This window comes from Callospermophilus lateralis, chromosome 6 (genome assembly GCF_048772815.1).
Source record: "Callospermophilus lateralis isolate mCalLat2 chromosome 6, mCalLat2.hap1, whole genome shotgun sequence".
In the NCBI taxonomy this organism is placed as follows: Eukaryota; Metazoa; Chordata; class Mammalia; order Rodentia; family Sciuridae; genus Callospermophilus; species Callospermophilus lateralis.
Window position 1 is genome coordinate 118,324,424 of NC_135310.1, and position 17,337 is coordinate 118,341,760.

At 36.9% G+C, this 17,337-nt stretch overlaps 1 protein-coding gene across 5 annotated transcripts in view; it reads right to left on the reverse strand.

The window, feature by feature from the left end:
• The window catches only part of Mapk14 (mitogen-activated protein kinase 14), a 73,643-nt gene that overhangs the window by 36,288 nt on the left and 20,018 nt on the right, over positions 1 to 17,337 (reverse strand). For all 5 annotated transcript variants that reach the window (XM_076858833.2, XM_076858832.2, XM_077109664.1 and 2 more), the window contains exons 2-3: positions 9,155 to 9,284; positions 2,885 to 2,943 (exon numbers count right to left, since the gene is read on the reverse strand). In XM_076858833.2, coding sequence (XP_076714948.1) covers positions 2,885 to 2,943; positions 9,155 to 9,284 — 189 coding nt within the window. The remainder of the gene's footprint in view (positions 1 to 2,884; positions 2,944 to 9,154; positions 9,285 to 17,337) is intronic.

Consider the following 17,337-nt stretch of genomic DNA (forward strand, 5'->3'; position numbering starts at 1 on the left):
GGTTTGATCCCTAGCATCACCAGAAACAAGACAACAACAAATACTGAACAAACCCAAAAAAATTCTAAAACAACTCCAGAAAACACTGAAATAGCTACAATCTTAGAAAAGCACTATTTTTTTTTTCAGTGACACAAACATCACAAAAGGTAAATAAGACATTTTTTAACAGCAAGCTCATCATTCTATTATTATTATTCTATATACTCATACATTCTATTATATATTCTATTATATATATATAATATATACATGTATATTTATATATAAATGTATATTATATATACATTCTATTATACTCATCATTCTATTTTCAGAGGTTTTCTGGGATCAGGAATCAACTGCCTCATTTTTTACTATTTCACAGGGAAGTCAATGGGGCCTAAAGAGGTAAAGTGACTTTCCAAGGTCATACAGCCAATCGGTAACTTGGAATTCAAAAATATTCTGAATGTTTCACCCAGGGCTCTGAGCTTGTTCCCACCAACTGCTAGGTAATTTGCACTATAGTCAGTAACCAACAAGTAGTACTGAGATTTACTTCCAAGAGATGAACTTAGTTGTTGCTAGAGTTGAGTGAAAAAAGCTGATGCCAACTCAGCAGCTATGGTGCTTGTTGAATGAGTGGATGGATATATGAATCAATACAACTTTAATGTAGTTGGTGAGCCCTCATTTGGATGAAGAAGCCACAGGTGTTATAATCCATTTCCAGAATACCTAATTAAACCAAACTTCAATATTTGCCCAAGCCAGCAAATCATGTTTTCTTTATTTGGTCAAATAAATACATCTTTATTAAATTTAAAATTTGGGATAGAGCTCAGACCTTACTCAAATGTTTTCCAAAGTAACTCACAAACACGTTGCTTTACTACCGTGTTAGAACATCGAAAAACATTATTTTGCAACATTCTCTTTTCCAAGCATAGCCAGCAGCAGATCTCAACAATTTGTGTCATACATGCCTCTGGGTAGCATTCAGTAATATTTGGAAGCCTCCATTATGGTGCCAAAGAGGACTGCAAGAAACACAGCTTATTATTGCCTATTTTTTCCTTTGCTTGTTTCTTAAACTTACATCAGCAGATTTAAGGTTAATGTAGCTAAGGGGTCTTGTGAGTGGACCAAATTCTGCTCTGTCCTCTCCTCGTCATACCATGTTTCAAGTATTAAAAAAAAAAAAAAAAAAATTGTAGTTGTAGATGGAAGAATACCTTTATTTTGTTTGTTTATTTTTATGTGGTGCTGAGGATCGAACCCAGTGCCTCATGCATGCTAGGCAGGCACTCTACCACTGAGCTACAGCCCCAGCCCCCCAAGTAAATTCTAATGGAGGGGAAATTAGCTACCTTTCCTCCTCCTACCATTTCATCTTCTTCATTTCTTTTTCCCCACAATTTCCATAGAAAGAACTTATGAGCTTAAGCATATTCCCCAATTTGTTTTGTGGGAAAGGATCAAATGGTGTTTATACACAGCACAGGATAAGACTGGGGAGAAAAGGTTAGGTTCTGCACTGGCGGCAATGGGAAGTGCTATAGTTTGGATGTTAAATGGCCCCAAAAGGCCCAAGTGTTAAAGGCTTGGACCCCAGGGTGGCACTATTAGGAAACAGTACAACCTTTAAGAGATGGGGGCTAGTGGGAGGTCTTTAGGTTACTGGAACATGCCCTTGAAGGAAACCGTGGGACCCCAGTCCCTTCCTCTTCTGCTTTCTAGCCATGAGATGAGCACTTTTGCTCTAACATATACTCCCCACCACTGCCATCCAGAGGAACGACCACCAGATGCCTAAAAGCAATGGGTCCTCCTGACCATAAATCATAACTACTAAAACCATGAGCCAAAATAAACCTTTTCTCTTTATAAGTTAATCAGGCATTCTGTTTTAGTGACAGAAAGCTAACATGGGTTAAGGAAAAGCAGTCATGATCTACAATTCTGTTTTGGCTTTTACAATAATCATCCTTTCCACTTAGGAATGTCAAAATTTCAAAAGAAGCATAAATAAATAATAATAAATCTGTATTAAAGGTGTTCTGTCTCTCTTATGACATCTATGAACTGGGGAGAGGCAAGGTAGGTAATTCAGATACTGGAGAGAACAACACTAGCAGAGGGTTCGTACACGATGGGAACATCTGCTTGGATGTGTCTTGCACTCATGAGCACAGCTGGACAATGGGATCAGGAGCCAGTAGATGAATGCTCCCCATCTGAGATACAGTATGTATAGCTTCTCGAATGCTGGCAGTTTCCAGTCCAGTTGCCCAAGTGGACCAAATTAACGTATTCTTGTAGCACCTTTCTCTTCTTCCCTATTTCATTTTACCTAGCCTTCCCCTCGTGGTTCCTCAAACTTTCAAGCTCCATGTTCTAGGGGATCCCAGGTTAAAACAATAGTCACAAAATTTGGAGAAATCTTTCTCAACTTGTAGGGTATGCCCTTGTCCTGGTGCAAAAATCTTAACACCTCAAAGATCAGCATGTGGTTCTAGTATTATTTCCCCATGCACATAGGATAAAAGAGCAAAAAGCTTATATGGAACTAGGCTCCATTACATTTCTTGAAGAGTACCTCTGAAAGTTAGGACAGGCAATTTGAGAAGAAAAGTCACAGGGGGAACCCCCTCTACCCTCTTCTCCATGGAACTTTTGTAAGGACTCTCCAAATGGGATACAAAAACCTGAAATGATGAAAACATTAAAATGTGCCACACATAATATGCATCTTCTGTATCTACCCCAAACCCACAAAGAGCTGGATAACAAGAATGAAGAATCTGTTGAAGTCCTGTATAACTACTAAATGATTCAGGAACAGAAACAGGTTGCTAATCCTCCTCCAGCTGAGGAAGGCAAATGCAAAAGATATACTCACACATCATTGAATTCCTCCAGAGATCTTGCAGGTGTAAACACATCCAACAGACCAATCACCTATTTAAAAGAACATAAATATTTTACAGTAAATAAATATTGAATTTATAATACCTATCAGGTCTTAAATGGTTTTACATTGGATAAATTCCAAATCTAGTCACCTAAATTAATAAAATCACAGCATCATATACTTAATAACTCCAACTGTCTATTCTACTTTGTCATCTAAAGTCTTGATTTTTTAAAATTTGGTCACATAAGTCAGTAGTTTCTCTGAAGGCAACAGAATTTAGGATTCCTGCCTTATGTATGTATTAAGTCTAATGAACAAACAAACAGGAAAAAAGTCATGCTCCTCCAGTTATTATCATAGTATTTTGTTTTTTTAAAACATATTTCATAGAATTATTGCCTACAAAACCGACATTTTAAAAAAGTATTATCTCAGTATACTGTTGATGTTATTCTAATAATCTAAGATAAATTTCTTAATTATTATCAGATATTGAGATCAAATAATTTTAAAATGAAAAAGGAAAAGACTATCTTTATAAAAGGATAAAGCAAGGAGCTATGCAATACTCAGTAACATATGTCTTTGAGCAGATTTTTCTGGTCATAGATTTATAATACTGATTTAATCACATACAGTACCCCCCAGTTTCACCAGTTCCACTGAAAACCCAGACTGCTCATTTCAACAAAATTAGACACTAAAAACAAGAAATACCATAATTTATTTGTAATATGCCCAGCCAGTTTTAAGGCTGTCTAGATATGAAATGAACAAAAGCTAAACGACCCTCATGAAAACCAAACCATGACTGTGGCTTCACTTATATGTTACTCTAAACAATCAAGTTAAACAAATACCTCCAAAAGTAAGACAAAATACTCAAAACACTGTCATAAAAAAAATAAAATTTTTATTTTTAACACTATCATGAAAAATAATACTAAGTAGGATGCTACTTCACTCATCCAAATATCAACTTTAAAAAAAAACAAAAAAAAACTTTTATTTTATTTATTTACCTTTATTTTATTTATTTATTATGCTGAGGATTGAACCCAGGGCCTCACACGTGCTAGGTAAGTGCTATACCACTGAGCCACAACCCCAACCCCAAATATCAACTTTTAAAAACAAATCCAATCATACAACCTGAACCTGAAGGGGAAGAGATGAGGAGGTCCTTGGAATTCAAGGATAGCTTTTTAAGTCTATGCAAATTGTTCCAAAGGAAAGACACAGAGTCACTTTTCAGACCCTTCACCACACAATTATATGCAAGAAAACCAAAACTGCCTATAATGGTAAGCCATTATAACAATCCTTAACACTTTGTGATATTTTCTTTGATTCTTCTGATGTGCATAAGTTAAATTGGGATTATACTGTGCATAAATTTATATTTCCTACCTTTCTACTTAACATCTACTTAACTTATTTTTCATGCCCTTATTATTCAATAATATTTGTATATGCTGTATTTATTATTTCTATATACCATATTTGAACATTAATATTTGGTAATGAATTTGGTTTCTGAGCTCCATTTACCTCAAATTAAAAGCATGGAGCTTCATTGCTTATTTTCACAGTACTGTGGGGAAGATTAAATAGACAAGGTATCTGAAGGTGACTAGGGCAAGGGACTAACAAGCTGAGGATTGCCTACATACACAGTGATCATAACCCATAGAATTTCATTAAAAATTACAAAGTATGACACACATGAGCAAGTTTTTGAAGCAGCTACTTCCAGTAACAGAATTTGAAATGTAAAGCTAAACTATTCAAATGATTTGCTATAAGAAAGCGAAAAGCTTTGTATGATTTATATGATTTAATTTTAAGATGTACACCTAACACTGCCTTGGAAAAATAATACAGAAAAGCAGACTAATAAAAACACCCTATCAAAATCTAATTTCCTAAAAAGGAAAATATTTACAATATTTAATGTATTTAACACAAGCACACCAAAACAACAACAGTATGAAACTACCCAAGTTACATCAAAGTATTTTCTGTTTATTTGTTTGCTTTGTGGTGCTGGGGATTGTGTGCCAATTTAATAAAAATGTATTATTTCTATGTGTCATCCTTTGGATTATTATAGGATGATCATTAGAAATATTTGTTGCATAAGTATCATAAATGTACATTCTAAAAATTTCCAGGGCCCCGCACATGATAGGCAAGTGCTCTACCAGTGACATTGGGGGGGTGGGATGTGAGCTTTTACAAAATACCTTTCTTACATTAATTGTATTTATGAAGTACAAATCCTAAGGAAAATATTGCAAAACATAGGCTTCTCAGCTTTATCTGGAGAACACTTTAGAAATATTCCATATATATTAATTTTTCACTTCTTAAATGGAAATTCCCTTTCAATTAGCCTATCCCCTTAATCCTGCCATTATCTGGTTTCAGTCACCTAAAAGTAACCTAGGAATGAAATTTTTAGAATGTACATTTTTGATACTTATGCAACAAATATTTCTAATGATCATCCTATAATAATCCAAAGGATGACACATAGAAATAATACATTTTTATTAAATTGGCACACACCCCCAAATAAACAAACTCTACAAAGGCAATATTTAATATCTTTTAAAATAACCACAACAAAACAACCACAGGGTTAATCACAGTAAGGTCAAATCTAAGCTTCCCCAATAAAACTTCTGGAAGAATTCCCATAATTATTTTTAATTTAAGATGTACAGATCTCAAGGCACATAAGTTGGCAATCTTTCTAAGTAACTGCCCAGACAGCAAAAGGATGCAGCTGGCAATCTGCTTCTAATCACCCCTTAGAGCAGGTGTTAATGAGGCAAGGTCAAGAGTTCAATCAAGAATGGGCCAGCTGACTTTGTTCAGAGGAACTATCAGTCACAGTAGTCATCCCCTAACTCCAGTCACCTATGTAATAACTGTGTGGTTGTCATTGTTATCACTGATAGAAATAACTCAAGATGAACTACCCCTGAGGTCAGAGGCATATCTGTGTAAAAGATTACATATGTATCTGGCCCCTAAAAAAATCTGTCACCAACAAAGTTTTCAAGAGTTTCAAGCTATTGGGACGGCTACCTTTGGAGGCCGAGCATCTAGCTAAAAACCAGATGGCGACTCAAAGCAGTCATTAAAAAAATAATAATAATAAAGAAAAAGTATAATGAAGAGGAGGAGGATGTAGGAGAAGATTCCTTTGAAAAATCCTCAATTAAATCTACTAGAAGACTTGGTTCTTCACTGTGTAAAACTACTTTTACATTGTAAGCACCTCACAGATGTTGACAGAACAGACTACAAGGCAGAAAATGTTCTTCATGAAGTCAAAGTCTTCTGGCCTCTTCTCACCCCCGCTTCAAATGTGTCAAGAGAATAGAGAACTATGAGACATTCAACTATGTGCCTTCTTTTGTTCATAAATACAAGTCACTAATATCTAAGTTTAGATGACCCTCTACTGATAGAACCTAAACATCTTAATATAAAAAAGATGGATAGCTAATAAGCAAGCTGCTTAGAAAACAATTTATATAAATTAAAATCCTGTTTTTCTAATACCATCAGCCCTCTTTTAAAAAAAATTTTTTTTTTAGTTGTTGATTGACCTTTATTTATTTACTTATACGTGGTGCTGAGAATCAAACCCAGTGCCTCACACGTGCTAGGCAAACACTCTACCACTGAGCCACAACCCCAGCCCCAACAACCCTCCTAAGACTCCTATAGTCTTTCCTAAATTAGAATAATTGTATCCTATCATTCTGTGGCCCCCTATACCTCTACAAGCAAATTATAATCCAAATAGAACTAGCCCAGTATCATGTAATATATCAAAGTATCTCATTACAGAAAATTTAAACACTAAAAATTAAAGATGGGGCTGGGGCTGTAGCTTGTCTAGCAGGTGCGAGGCACTGGGTTCAATCAATAAATAAAATAAAGGCATTGTGTCCATCTACAAGTTAAAAAAAAAAAAAAACAAAAAACCCTAAACTAAAGATGGTTATTTTTTATGATTACTAGAAAAACCAAAGCAGGTAGATTCAGAGAACCCAAAATAATTTTTGTCTTAAACACTGGCTAAAACTATTTATATGAAAAAAACAAGATAATGAAGTAATGAACTGGTAATCTCCTAAACCAGATGTTCTTAAATTAGCATCAGTGAGATACTTCAGCCTCTGGAGGTATTTGGGGGTTCCATAAATGTTCAGCTTGCATTCCATTTTTGAAATATTCTTCTTACTTAAAAAACTGTAACACTGTCTCTGTCACATTAATTAATGTGTAATGAAAAACAGCATACACATTCAAATGTGTTATAAACCAAATGTAAACACATCAGTTAAGCTGCCAGGCCACTTTGATTTTATGCAGACCTGGGAATAAACTTTCCCCTGCCAGCTTTTTCCACATATCTCGACTTCTTGTAAACATGTCATGATTAGGAAGGCTGCAGCTCTGCATTAAACTGGCCCATCCTGCAGTGCTGAGGATTACACCCAGGGCAGCTCTGTCACCAAGTCACATGCGCAGTCCTCTTTTTATATTTAATTTTGAGAAAGGGTCATGTTCAGTTGCCCAGGTTGGCCTCTGACTTGGGATACTCCTGCCTCAGCCTCCCAGGTCTCTGGGATCACAGGTGTGCACCACTGTGCCCAGCTTTCTGTACTGAACTTTTTAAAAACCCAGATCTGCAAACAGCTGCTCATAAAAATCACGATTAGGAACAGAGGTTACCTGTAGAAAAAGGATTTTCTTAATAGCATGTACTCAAAATAAAACATGGAACAAAAAGATACAGCTGTTTAAAAAAAAGCATCCATAATGTAATCACAAATGTTAAGTCTTCATGTTCTCAAATTAGAAAGAACTTGCATCAATGAGACAAATGTATACTAATCAAGTATCCCCTAACCTATGTCCCCGCCCCCCCTTACTGTGGAGAAAAAAGTTCGATCATTAAAAAAGAAAGATTCTGAATTCCCAGATTTTGAATTTTTTTTTTTTGTGCGCAGTAACCAATAGGGCCAATGACTCAACATCTTTCTGGCCCTTGTTTCTACAATGTTACAAGTTTTATAGTACCTTTTATACAGCAGTCACAGAAATTCTTCTTGATTTTGAAAGTCAAAAAATTAAGTGACATTCATCAACAGTTTTTCACTTTCAGTTAATAATTCAATTACATCTACTGATTTGCCATATTAGGACTTACAATCACTCCTTTGCAAAAGGGCATTGTTCTCAAATTACTTGGTAGAAAAGAAAAAGTTTATATTTAACTTAAATAATTATGTGACATTTATTAGAATAAAAGTCTCTTGAAGGTTAAAAAGAAAAATTATAATATCAAAGTACTATACAGTCATCCCTTGTAGAGGACAACCACCGTCCTCCCATGGTTACCAAGATCTGCAGATGCCCACACTCCTTCTATAAAATGGCATGGTGCAACCTGTTCATATCCTCCCATCTACTTTTAAGATCATCTCTACATTACCTATAATCCTAAAGTAAATACTATGTAAATAGTTGTTATACTGTTTTTTGTTTTTCTTTTGTTTTGTTTGGTGCTGGGGATTGAACCCAAGGCCTTGTGCATGCAAGGCAAGGACTCTACCAACTGAGCTATACCCCCAGCCTTACTGTATTGTTTAGGGAATAACAAAAAAGTCTGCATGTGTTCATTAGAGTTCAAATCTTTTTTTCTCCAGAATATTTTCTATTTGTGGTTGGTTTAATCTATGAATACACAGAGCTGAGGGCACACATAAAATAGCCATCTTTAATAGAACTTTCAGTGAATCAAAGCATTTCCTCAAATTTTTTTACTAAAATAATCCATGTCAACAGCAAATAGCCATGAACCCCCCACATTGATAACATAGCCTTAAGCAAACCAGGCAAAGAGTAAACAAATTTCCTTTTTAATATCTTTAAAACATTCCTAAGAAATTTGTGTAGTACTTTATAATGTACAACTTTAAAAAAAAAAAAAAAGCTTTCCCTCTAAAAATCTTTGGGTAAAACTAGAACTCCAGGAAGATGCACCATGCACCATTTTTATTTCAAGACTCTGACTTGACAACCCAGTGGCCACTAACACACAGCACCCGGAGAAGCAGGACCCAAACTTCAATGCACTCCAATGTATTTCCACTGGCAGGAATTAAATCATAATTTTTCCAGTCTACTCCAAGAACAGACTATATCTTCGTTGAATGAATAACTTACATTTTCATGTTTCATATGTTTAAGTAACCGCAGCTCTCTGTAGGTCCTTTTGGCATGAATGATGGACTGAAATGGTCTGGACAGCTTCTTCACTGCCACACGTAACCCAGTTTTTGTGTCAAAAGCAGCACTAAAGAGGAGAAAAGGGGGGAAAAAAAAGTCCCACCATTAAAAGTGCTCTAAATACTATTTTTGAATATTTATAAAATTATTTCATTTCCAAATTAAATGGGTCTAAACAAAATAGAAAAAGGGGGGAGAAAACAAAAATACCTATAATCTCACTATCCAAAGACAGCTTCTATTATTTTTGGTGTTTCCTTTTTCATGCATCTAAATCAGTGGTTGGCAAATTTTTTCACTAAAGGGCCAGACACCGTGCAGCCCAAGGCCTGTCATCATGGCTCAGGTGTGGTTGTTTATAGCTGGAAAACAGCCAGATAATAAGCTAAAAAGCAGGTGTGGCTCTGTTCTAATAAACTTCACAAAAACAGGGAGTCAATTGATCCAAATAAGCCAGCAGATTGATAATCACAGTATTGGCTTTTCTGTCTCCTCTGCCTGGGCCTCACTTCATCTGCCACCATAAGCTGACGATCAGAGTAAAGGCTTTAGAAAATACTGTTTTCAGAAAAATGAGCTGGTACTAATATTTCCTGTGCACTTACAAAGTTCTTGGCACTTTCTAGAGGGTGAGATACAGTAAGAAACAAACCAACAAATCCCTGCTCTAGGGAGAGAGGAGACCGGGAGAACAATAAAATAATTTCAGATAGTGATGGGTGTTGCAACAGAATGAAATGTTGATGGGAGAAAGAGTGAAAGAATGACCGGAAGCCAGTGCAGTTACACTACTTTAACTAGGATGTCTGAGGAAGGACACTTGTGCTTAGAACTGAACTAAAACCAGCATTAACCATGTGTGTGAAAATGAGCTTTGAGCACAAGAAATAATGATAAAAATCAACATTCTGCATCTTTACTACATAAAAGAAACTATTCTGAGCCCTTTATATTATTTTCTTAAATTAGCTCTTTTAATCCCTCAACACCCCTGTAAAGTAAGTATTGTCATTCCCTCACTCACAAACAAGGACAGTGAGCACAAAGAGGTTTTAAAGGGTGGTAAAGCACAGAGACTGAATCTGGAGCTCTATGCTTTTAATCACTTGGCTAAGATGTCTTGTAAGAGCAAGTGCAAAGAAACAAATGGAAAAAGAAACAAAGGTAGACAGAGCATGGCAGGCTGTGTGAGCAGCGCTCAGAGAGCCAGGGGAGAGCACAGGGAATGAGGTCAGAAGCCGGCAGAGGCTGGACCATGCAGGACAGCTACAGCAAGAAACACGATGTGTATTTTTGGAAATTGAGCTAATTCCATCATTCCTCATATCTCAGTCTAATGGGTACCTAAGACTTTCTGGTCATCTATGATCACCAAATTGACACCAAACTTCCTCTCACCGCTCTAAGTACTCCAGCTGTTCCTCTCCCTTTACTCTCCGACCTTGCCTATGCCCTCCAATCTTCAACTCCCAATTCATGATACAGTCCTGTAAACCTTCAACCTCTTTTCTGAACTTTCCTGCCTCCTTGTGAGATGAGGCTGCATCTTGCAGACACTCCTCTTTCACAGCCCTCCATCAGAGGGGGAGCGCTCGCCCAGCCAGCTTGTTTCAGGGCTAGCAGGCAGGCTGGGTGTCTTCCTTGCCAACTAGCACCACTTCAAGACCACTACTTTCCAACTGTTTTCTAAAGGCCTCTGCTCACAGCCCTGATAAACCACCTCTCTCCGCTGCTGTTATCTACTGACCTGGAATTTTCCATCATTCACCAAAAAGAGTTCCCATCTGAAAGTCTCTTTCCACTTCCAACTTTCGTCATTACTCCTGGCAGCTTCAGCCTCCAGGTGGAGGGCGTATCCAACCTCCTGTTTCCTGACCATTCTAGGAAACTCCACCTCATCCAACCATCTTCACAGTCACTCCCCAAGTCTCCCTCCCCACCAAAAAGTGCCCTGCCTACAAAACTCTTTTCCTATCACAATCCTCCTCTCCTTAGTTCACTTGTACCTTGGCTAGGCAATTTGTTGACCTAATCATCATTGCTTGTTTCCATCCTTCAGCCCTCTCCTGTCCTCATTTCCTTTCTTGCTCAATGATGATAATTGCTACTTGTACCTCTCTCCCCCCAACCCCACATACTCACTGGATAAAGTCTAATCTTAGAAGCATTTAATTCCCCATGTCCAAATCCAAGGAACTAACTGTGATTTAAGATAAAAGGAACAAAACAGCACACAACTGGCTGCATTTTAAACTTCTGACCTTAACTTCAAATATGCTCTCAATAGTGCCACTCTTTTCTAGTGAGTTCATTTTTGTACTTCAGACTGATCATTTGACATCTTCTCTCACAAACCTCCAACTCAACCACTTCCCTTAAGAGGTACCCTTGCCTTCAATGGGAAAACAGAAACCATCAGAGGAGAGTTCCATCTGTCCATCACCAAATCTATAAACACACAGCACTTAGACCAATCTGCCCTTCTGCTAGAACAAAGGACACATGCCTTCCTTATCAAAGACCAATACATACTTCGGACCATCCCCCTTATCTTCAAGGGACTTCACTTCTTTATTACTTTTTTTTTTGGGGGGGGGTACTGAAGATTGAATCCAGGGACAATTTACCACTAAGCTACATTAGCAGCCCTTTTTATTTATTTTGAGACAGGGTCTCGCTAAGTCTCACTAATGTACTGAGGTTGGCCTTGAACTTTGGATCCTCATGCCTTAGCCTCCTGAGTCACTGGGATTACAGGCATGTGCCACTGTGTCTGGCTGTATCATTCTTACCAGCATAAATATACTCTAGTTATTCTCTATCCTCAACAAAAACTTCCCTTGATGGCCACACATCTCAATATTCTCAAAAAAAAAAAAAAAAAAAAGTTACCTATACCAGAAACTCCCGAAGTATGGGAACCAGTATCATCAGTTTCACTGTGAATTTATAAGAAATACCCCTTTATTTAATTTCACACACACTAAAGTATAAGAACCACTAGACTATACATCTGCTATACATCTGTGCTCCATGGACTACTAGCATTGGCATCATCTGAGAGAACATCAGAAATGCAGAACCTCGCACCCTAAAGGAGAATCTACATTTTTGTCAAGATCTCCAGGTGATTTACACAGCTCCTAAAGTATTGGAAAGCACAGATCTACACGACTGACTCATTTCCTCAATTCCCATTCTTCCTTCAATCCATTCCATTTAAGCTGCTGTTTATTTTTTATTTTTTTTTTAAGAGAGAGAGAGAGAGAGAGAGAATTTTTTAATATTTATTATTTAGTTTTCAGCAGACACATCTTTGTTTGTATGTGGTGCTGAGGATCAAACCCGGGCCGCACGCATGCCAGGCGAGCACGCTACCACTTGAGCCACATCCCCAGGCCCTGTTTTTCTTTTTTAAATATTTTATTTACATTTTAGTTTTCGGCAGATACAACATCTTTGTTTGTATGTGGTGCTGAGGATCGAACCTGGGCCGTACCCATGCCAGGCGAGCACGCTACTACTTGAGCCACATCCCCAGCCCCCAAACTGCTGTTTTTCAAGGACATTAATGACCTCTGTTATCAAGTCCAATGACCACTTTTCAGGTTAGCAACTAATATGACTACCACTTCCCCTTTACTAAACACTCTCCTTCTATATCAACATTTCTACTGGTCCAAGGACTTCCCTGGCAGTTCCTTCTCTGTATCCATTGTATGTACCTCCATCCATAGGATGCAGTTCTTTAAGGCCTGGGCATGGGACCTCTTCCCTTCTCCTTCCTGCATTCTCCTAGACGATCTCATTTATTCACATAAATTCAAATTAAATACCATTTAATGTATTAAAAACTCCCAAACCTACATCTCTTACTGGAATCTCTTATCAGAATTGACTGTCTGCAATACATTTTCTTATGAAAGATACATAAGCACCTTAAACTTAGCAAGTTCAAAATACCCACAACTATTCCTTTCCCTGTTATCTCAACAAATGGATTGTCCATCCAGTTGCTAATGTCAGAAACTGGAGTGTTATCCTTGCTTTTTCCCTTTTCCTTCAGCTCCTGGCCCCCATCTAAATATATCAGCAAGTCTTGTGGGTATCTCCCTCCAAAATACATCTCAAATTCAACTTTTCTTCATTTTGCCACCATCATGTTAGCCATGTCATCCTCATTAGTCTGTCTTCTGATAGTAGACCCCCTGCTTCCTGTTTTGCCCCCTTCTAATATATTCTGCATTCCATACAATATTTTAAAAATACAGATCATTCATCTGCTTCAAACCCCTCAGGGAATTTCCTTGGCATACAGAATAAAATGCAAATTTCTTATCATTCTGAGTTACTTCTTCTTTACCCCCTCGCCAGGCCTATCACTGTTCTGAACATGCTGGTTCCTTTCAGTTCCTGAAACTATTCAGACAGGCTGTTCCTGGTTCCCAAGATTCTCTTCACCCCTGCCCCCATGCCACCCCATGTCTACATCCTTATCTTTCAAGTATTGCCTTAGCCACCCCCAAGAGATGTATCTGTGAGGACCCAGTCAGTTACTGTCTGCCTAAACAGCTTCACTGACTTCATCCTTATCCAACAGAAAGGATGGGGACTTTCTCTTCTCCTCCCCTTGCTTCTACTAACCCATATGATAATAACTTCTTCCTCTCAGAAGTACCACACAAATGTTTACTCTTCTCTAAACTCAGTTCTCTAAATTGGCTTCAAAGCAGGGAAATGATCATGGCTCCCATGTGACTCAGCTTCTTCAACTCCCCACCTCAGGGTTTGCCTGCCTCCTACAGGCTGAGCGCCTTCTCCTCTCTGTGGCTGGGGAACAAGGAATGCTAGCAGTTGCTAGCTGTCGGCTCGTCAGTGAGAATATAAGTTCAATTTGGAGAAGAAACAAAAAGCTCACCTGAATTACCTGTCCAAGCCATTCTCCATGCTAGCATTACCAGGAATAAAGTACATATTTTTTATCTCTATTTAACTCCTATTATCTACTCAGTAAAAGAGACCAAGATTAATCAGTACCCTACAGACAACAGTAGTCACAAATTATTATTATACATTTATTAACCATCCAGCAAAGTGGTTCAGCAAGGACTTGGGTTTGGGGATTAAAATTATCTGTGTTTTGGGCTGGGGTTGTGGCTCATTGGTAGAGCACTTGCCTAGCATGTGTGATGCACTGGGTTTGATTCTCAGCACCTCATGTAAATAAATAAGTAAAATAAAGGTCCATCAACAATTAATACAATTTTTTTTTAATTCAAATTCAATAAAATATAAATAAAACAGATAAAAACAAATTATCTGCATTGTAATTCTTGTTCTAACACTTATAGCTATGCAATCTTTAAAAAGTTAATTAAATTCTTTTAGCCTTATATATGAAATGAGGATAACGTTTACATTTAATCAGCATGGTTATCTGTTAGATTAAGATTAAAGGTGATAAAATATATGAACTCTGCTTCTTCTTAGTTTACAACTTAATATAACTTGGTTTAGCAAAGAGCCTGATCCATGGTAAAGCTCAAATATCAGACATTATTAATGTCTTTCCCACTCATCCTAAGCACCTTGAGGGCAGGAAGTATATTTGTTCCACTCATTACAGTACATAGGACTTAGCACAATGCTTGGTGCGTGGTACATTCTTGAGAGATGCTTAACAAAAACACAGTACATAGAGTATTTTATAATGTAGCTATTTCAAAATACAAAAGGAAAACTTCAGTTTCATCATTTAGTCCTCAATTTTTATAAATTCAATAATATCCATCAAGAAATTGGTATTAATGTTAAAAACTAACATTTATTGAGGGCTCATTATTACTAGGTGCTTTTTTAAAACAGAAACATACATGAACATCCTTATCACAACAACCTTAAGAAAAGACATGATGATAATTCCCACTTTTCAAAGGAGCAACCTGAGGCTCAAAGAGGTTAAATAATGTGCCCAAGGCATAAATAGAAAACTTCAGAGCTAGGATTCAAATCCAGGTGGTATGCTGCAAGTGTGACCTCTTAATCACTACAGCATGATGGACAAGTAGGTTCAACTTTGCCAACAGTTCAGTCTACTCTAAATATATTCTAATACATGAACTCTGCTTCTTTTCAAAAATGCTTTCCATTATAATTAATTATACTTCACAAGGGAAAGATTTTTCCTATGATCTTATATTGAACTCAGGGTAGTACTAATGAAAAATACTTTCTAAGAAAGAATTTTCACTCTATATATTCTATATACATTTCTTTATCTTGGGTAAGTTTTCAGTGACTCATGTTCTGCTGTTCCTTGTGTCAATGTGTCATTTCACAAATACAAAAATATCACTTTATAAATACCTCCTGAACTGCCTTCTCAAGTGATTTTTTATGGATAAAAAAGAAACATTACCATCTGAAATGATAAAATACACATGAAGCAAAGTGCCCAAGAAAATAGTATCATTATAAAGAGTTGGCCACTTTCCATAAAGTTGGACTCAAAAAATATAAAAATTGGACTTTAAAGTTTATATGCAAAAACATGTAAGTTGGATTCAAAAAAGTTGAGTTCAAAATAAATAAATGTCCACTGCAGCCTGTTCACAATAACAAAACCAGAAACTATCTGAACATCCAATGAGGAATAGTTAACACAAATCAAACAGTACATTCTCATATCCCACACTGCAGCAATCAAGAATCTCCATATGCTTACATGTACATGCTATATTATGATGAGAAAAAGAACAAGTTTCAGAAGAGTGATCATGTGGGAAAAAGAAATTTATACTCATTTTCATAGATTTGCATTTTACATATTTCTATTTTTTAAAAACATGTGAACTTACATCTTTTCTTTTTTTGGTACCAGGAATTGAACCCAGGGTCGCTTACCACTGAGCCACATCCCCAGCCATTTTTTAATATTTTATTTTAATCCAGGGTCTCATTAACTTGCTAAGGCTGACTTTGAACTTCCAATCCTCCTGCCTCAGCCTCCCGAGTGGCTCAAATTACTGGCATGTGTCATTGCACCAGACTGAATTTACATCTTTTAATAAGGTTAGTAGTAAAGTTAGAAACTTAAATCATCTGTGTTGTTTTGTCACTTAAAAAAGCACTCTAAGTTTAATGAAACCACTATTAACAATTATGTTTCCTTCAAATGACACATTCAGGGTTAAAATCACAGTATATAAAGTTGTATCCTATAAGCATTTTTCATTTTACTAAACAATTTTCAAATCTGTCATTTATGCTGGATGCAGGGACCTGTAATTCCAGCTGCTCAGGAAGCTGAGGCAGGCGGATCATAGGTTCAAAGACAACCTCAGTAACTTGGAGAGGCCCTAAGCAACTTAGGAAGACCCTGGCTCAAAAAATAAAAGGCTGGGGATGGGGCTCAGGAGTTCATAGGCATTACAGCCATTCCCTTCAAACACACACACACACACACACACACACACACACACACAATGTAAATACTACTACAATGGATATCTTCATATGTACACTGCTTCTCCCATAATTGTATCACCCTAAAACATACTAATTTTTACTTCAGAGGACACACACTCCCCACTTTTAAAAACATGATACTTGCAAGAGATAGCAGGAATTGTTCAGAGAAACTGCTCTCTACTTATTAGCTAGTAATACCTATAGAAAACGCTGCTAAAGCAAGGAATACATGATCTACCCCCGCCCCCAACTCATTAAGCATTTCAATGTTCTTCCTAGCTTGCTGTTTCTACCACTAATAAAAGCAGTATCTGTAGAAGGAAAATTACATATTTTGTTCTAAACTTCAAATTGTAACTAACAAAAGCATAAGTTCATATTTTAAAACTCATAAACCAATTGAATGCTCCAAGAGGAAAAAACTCAAATTTACTGAATAGCTGATTATGCCATATATTCTTTGGTGATTGTTTAATCCTCGTAACTTGATAATGTGATTATATTTATTTTCCAAAATGAAACCATGGTCAGAAAAATTAATAAATCAATTAAGGCCATATAACTAGTGTGCAGATGGTTTTGATATCTGTATCTAATTTCAACATACACTCTTTTCCAGGACACCAACCTAATGCCAGGGGATGAGGCTA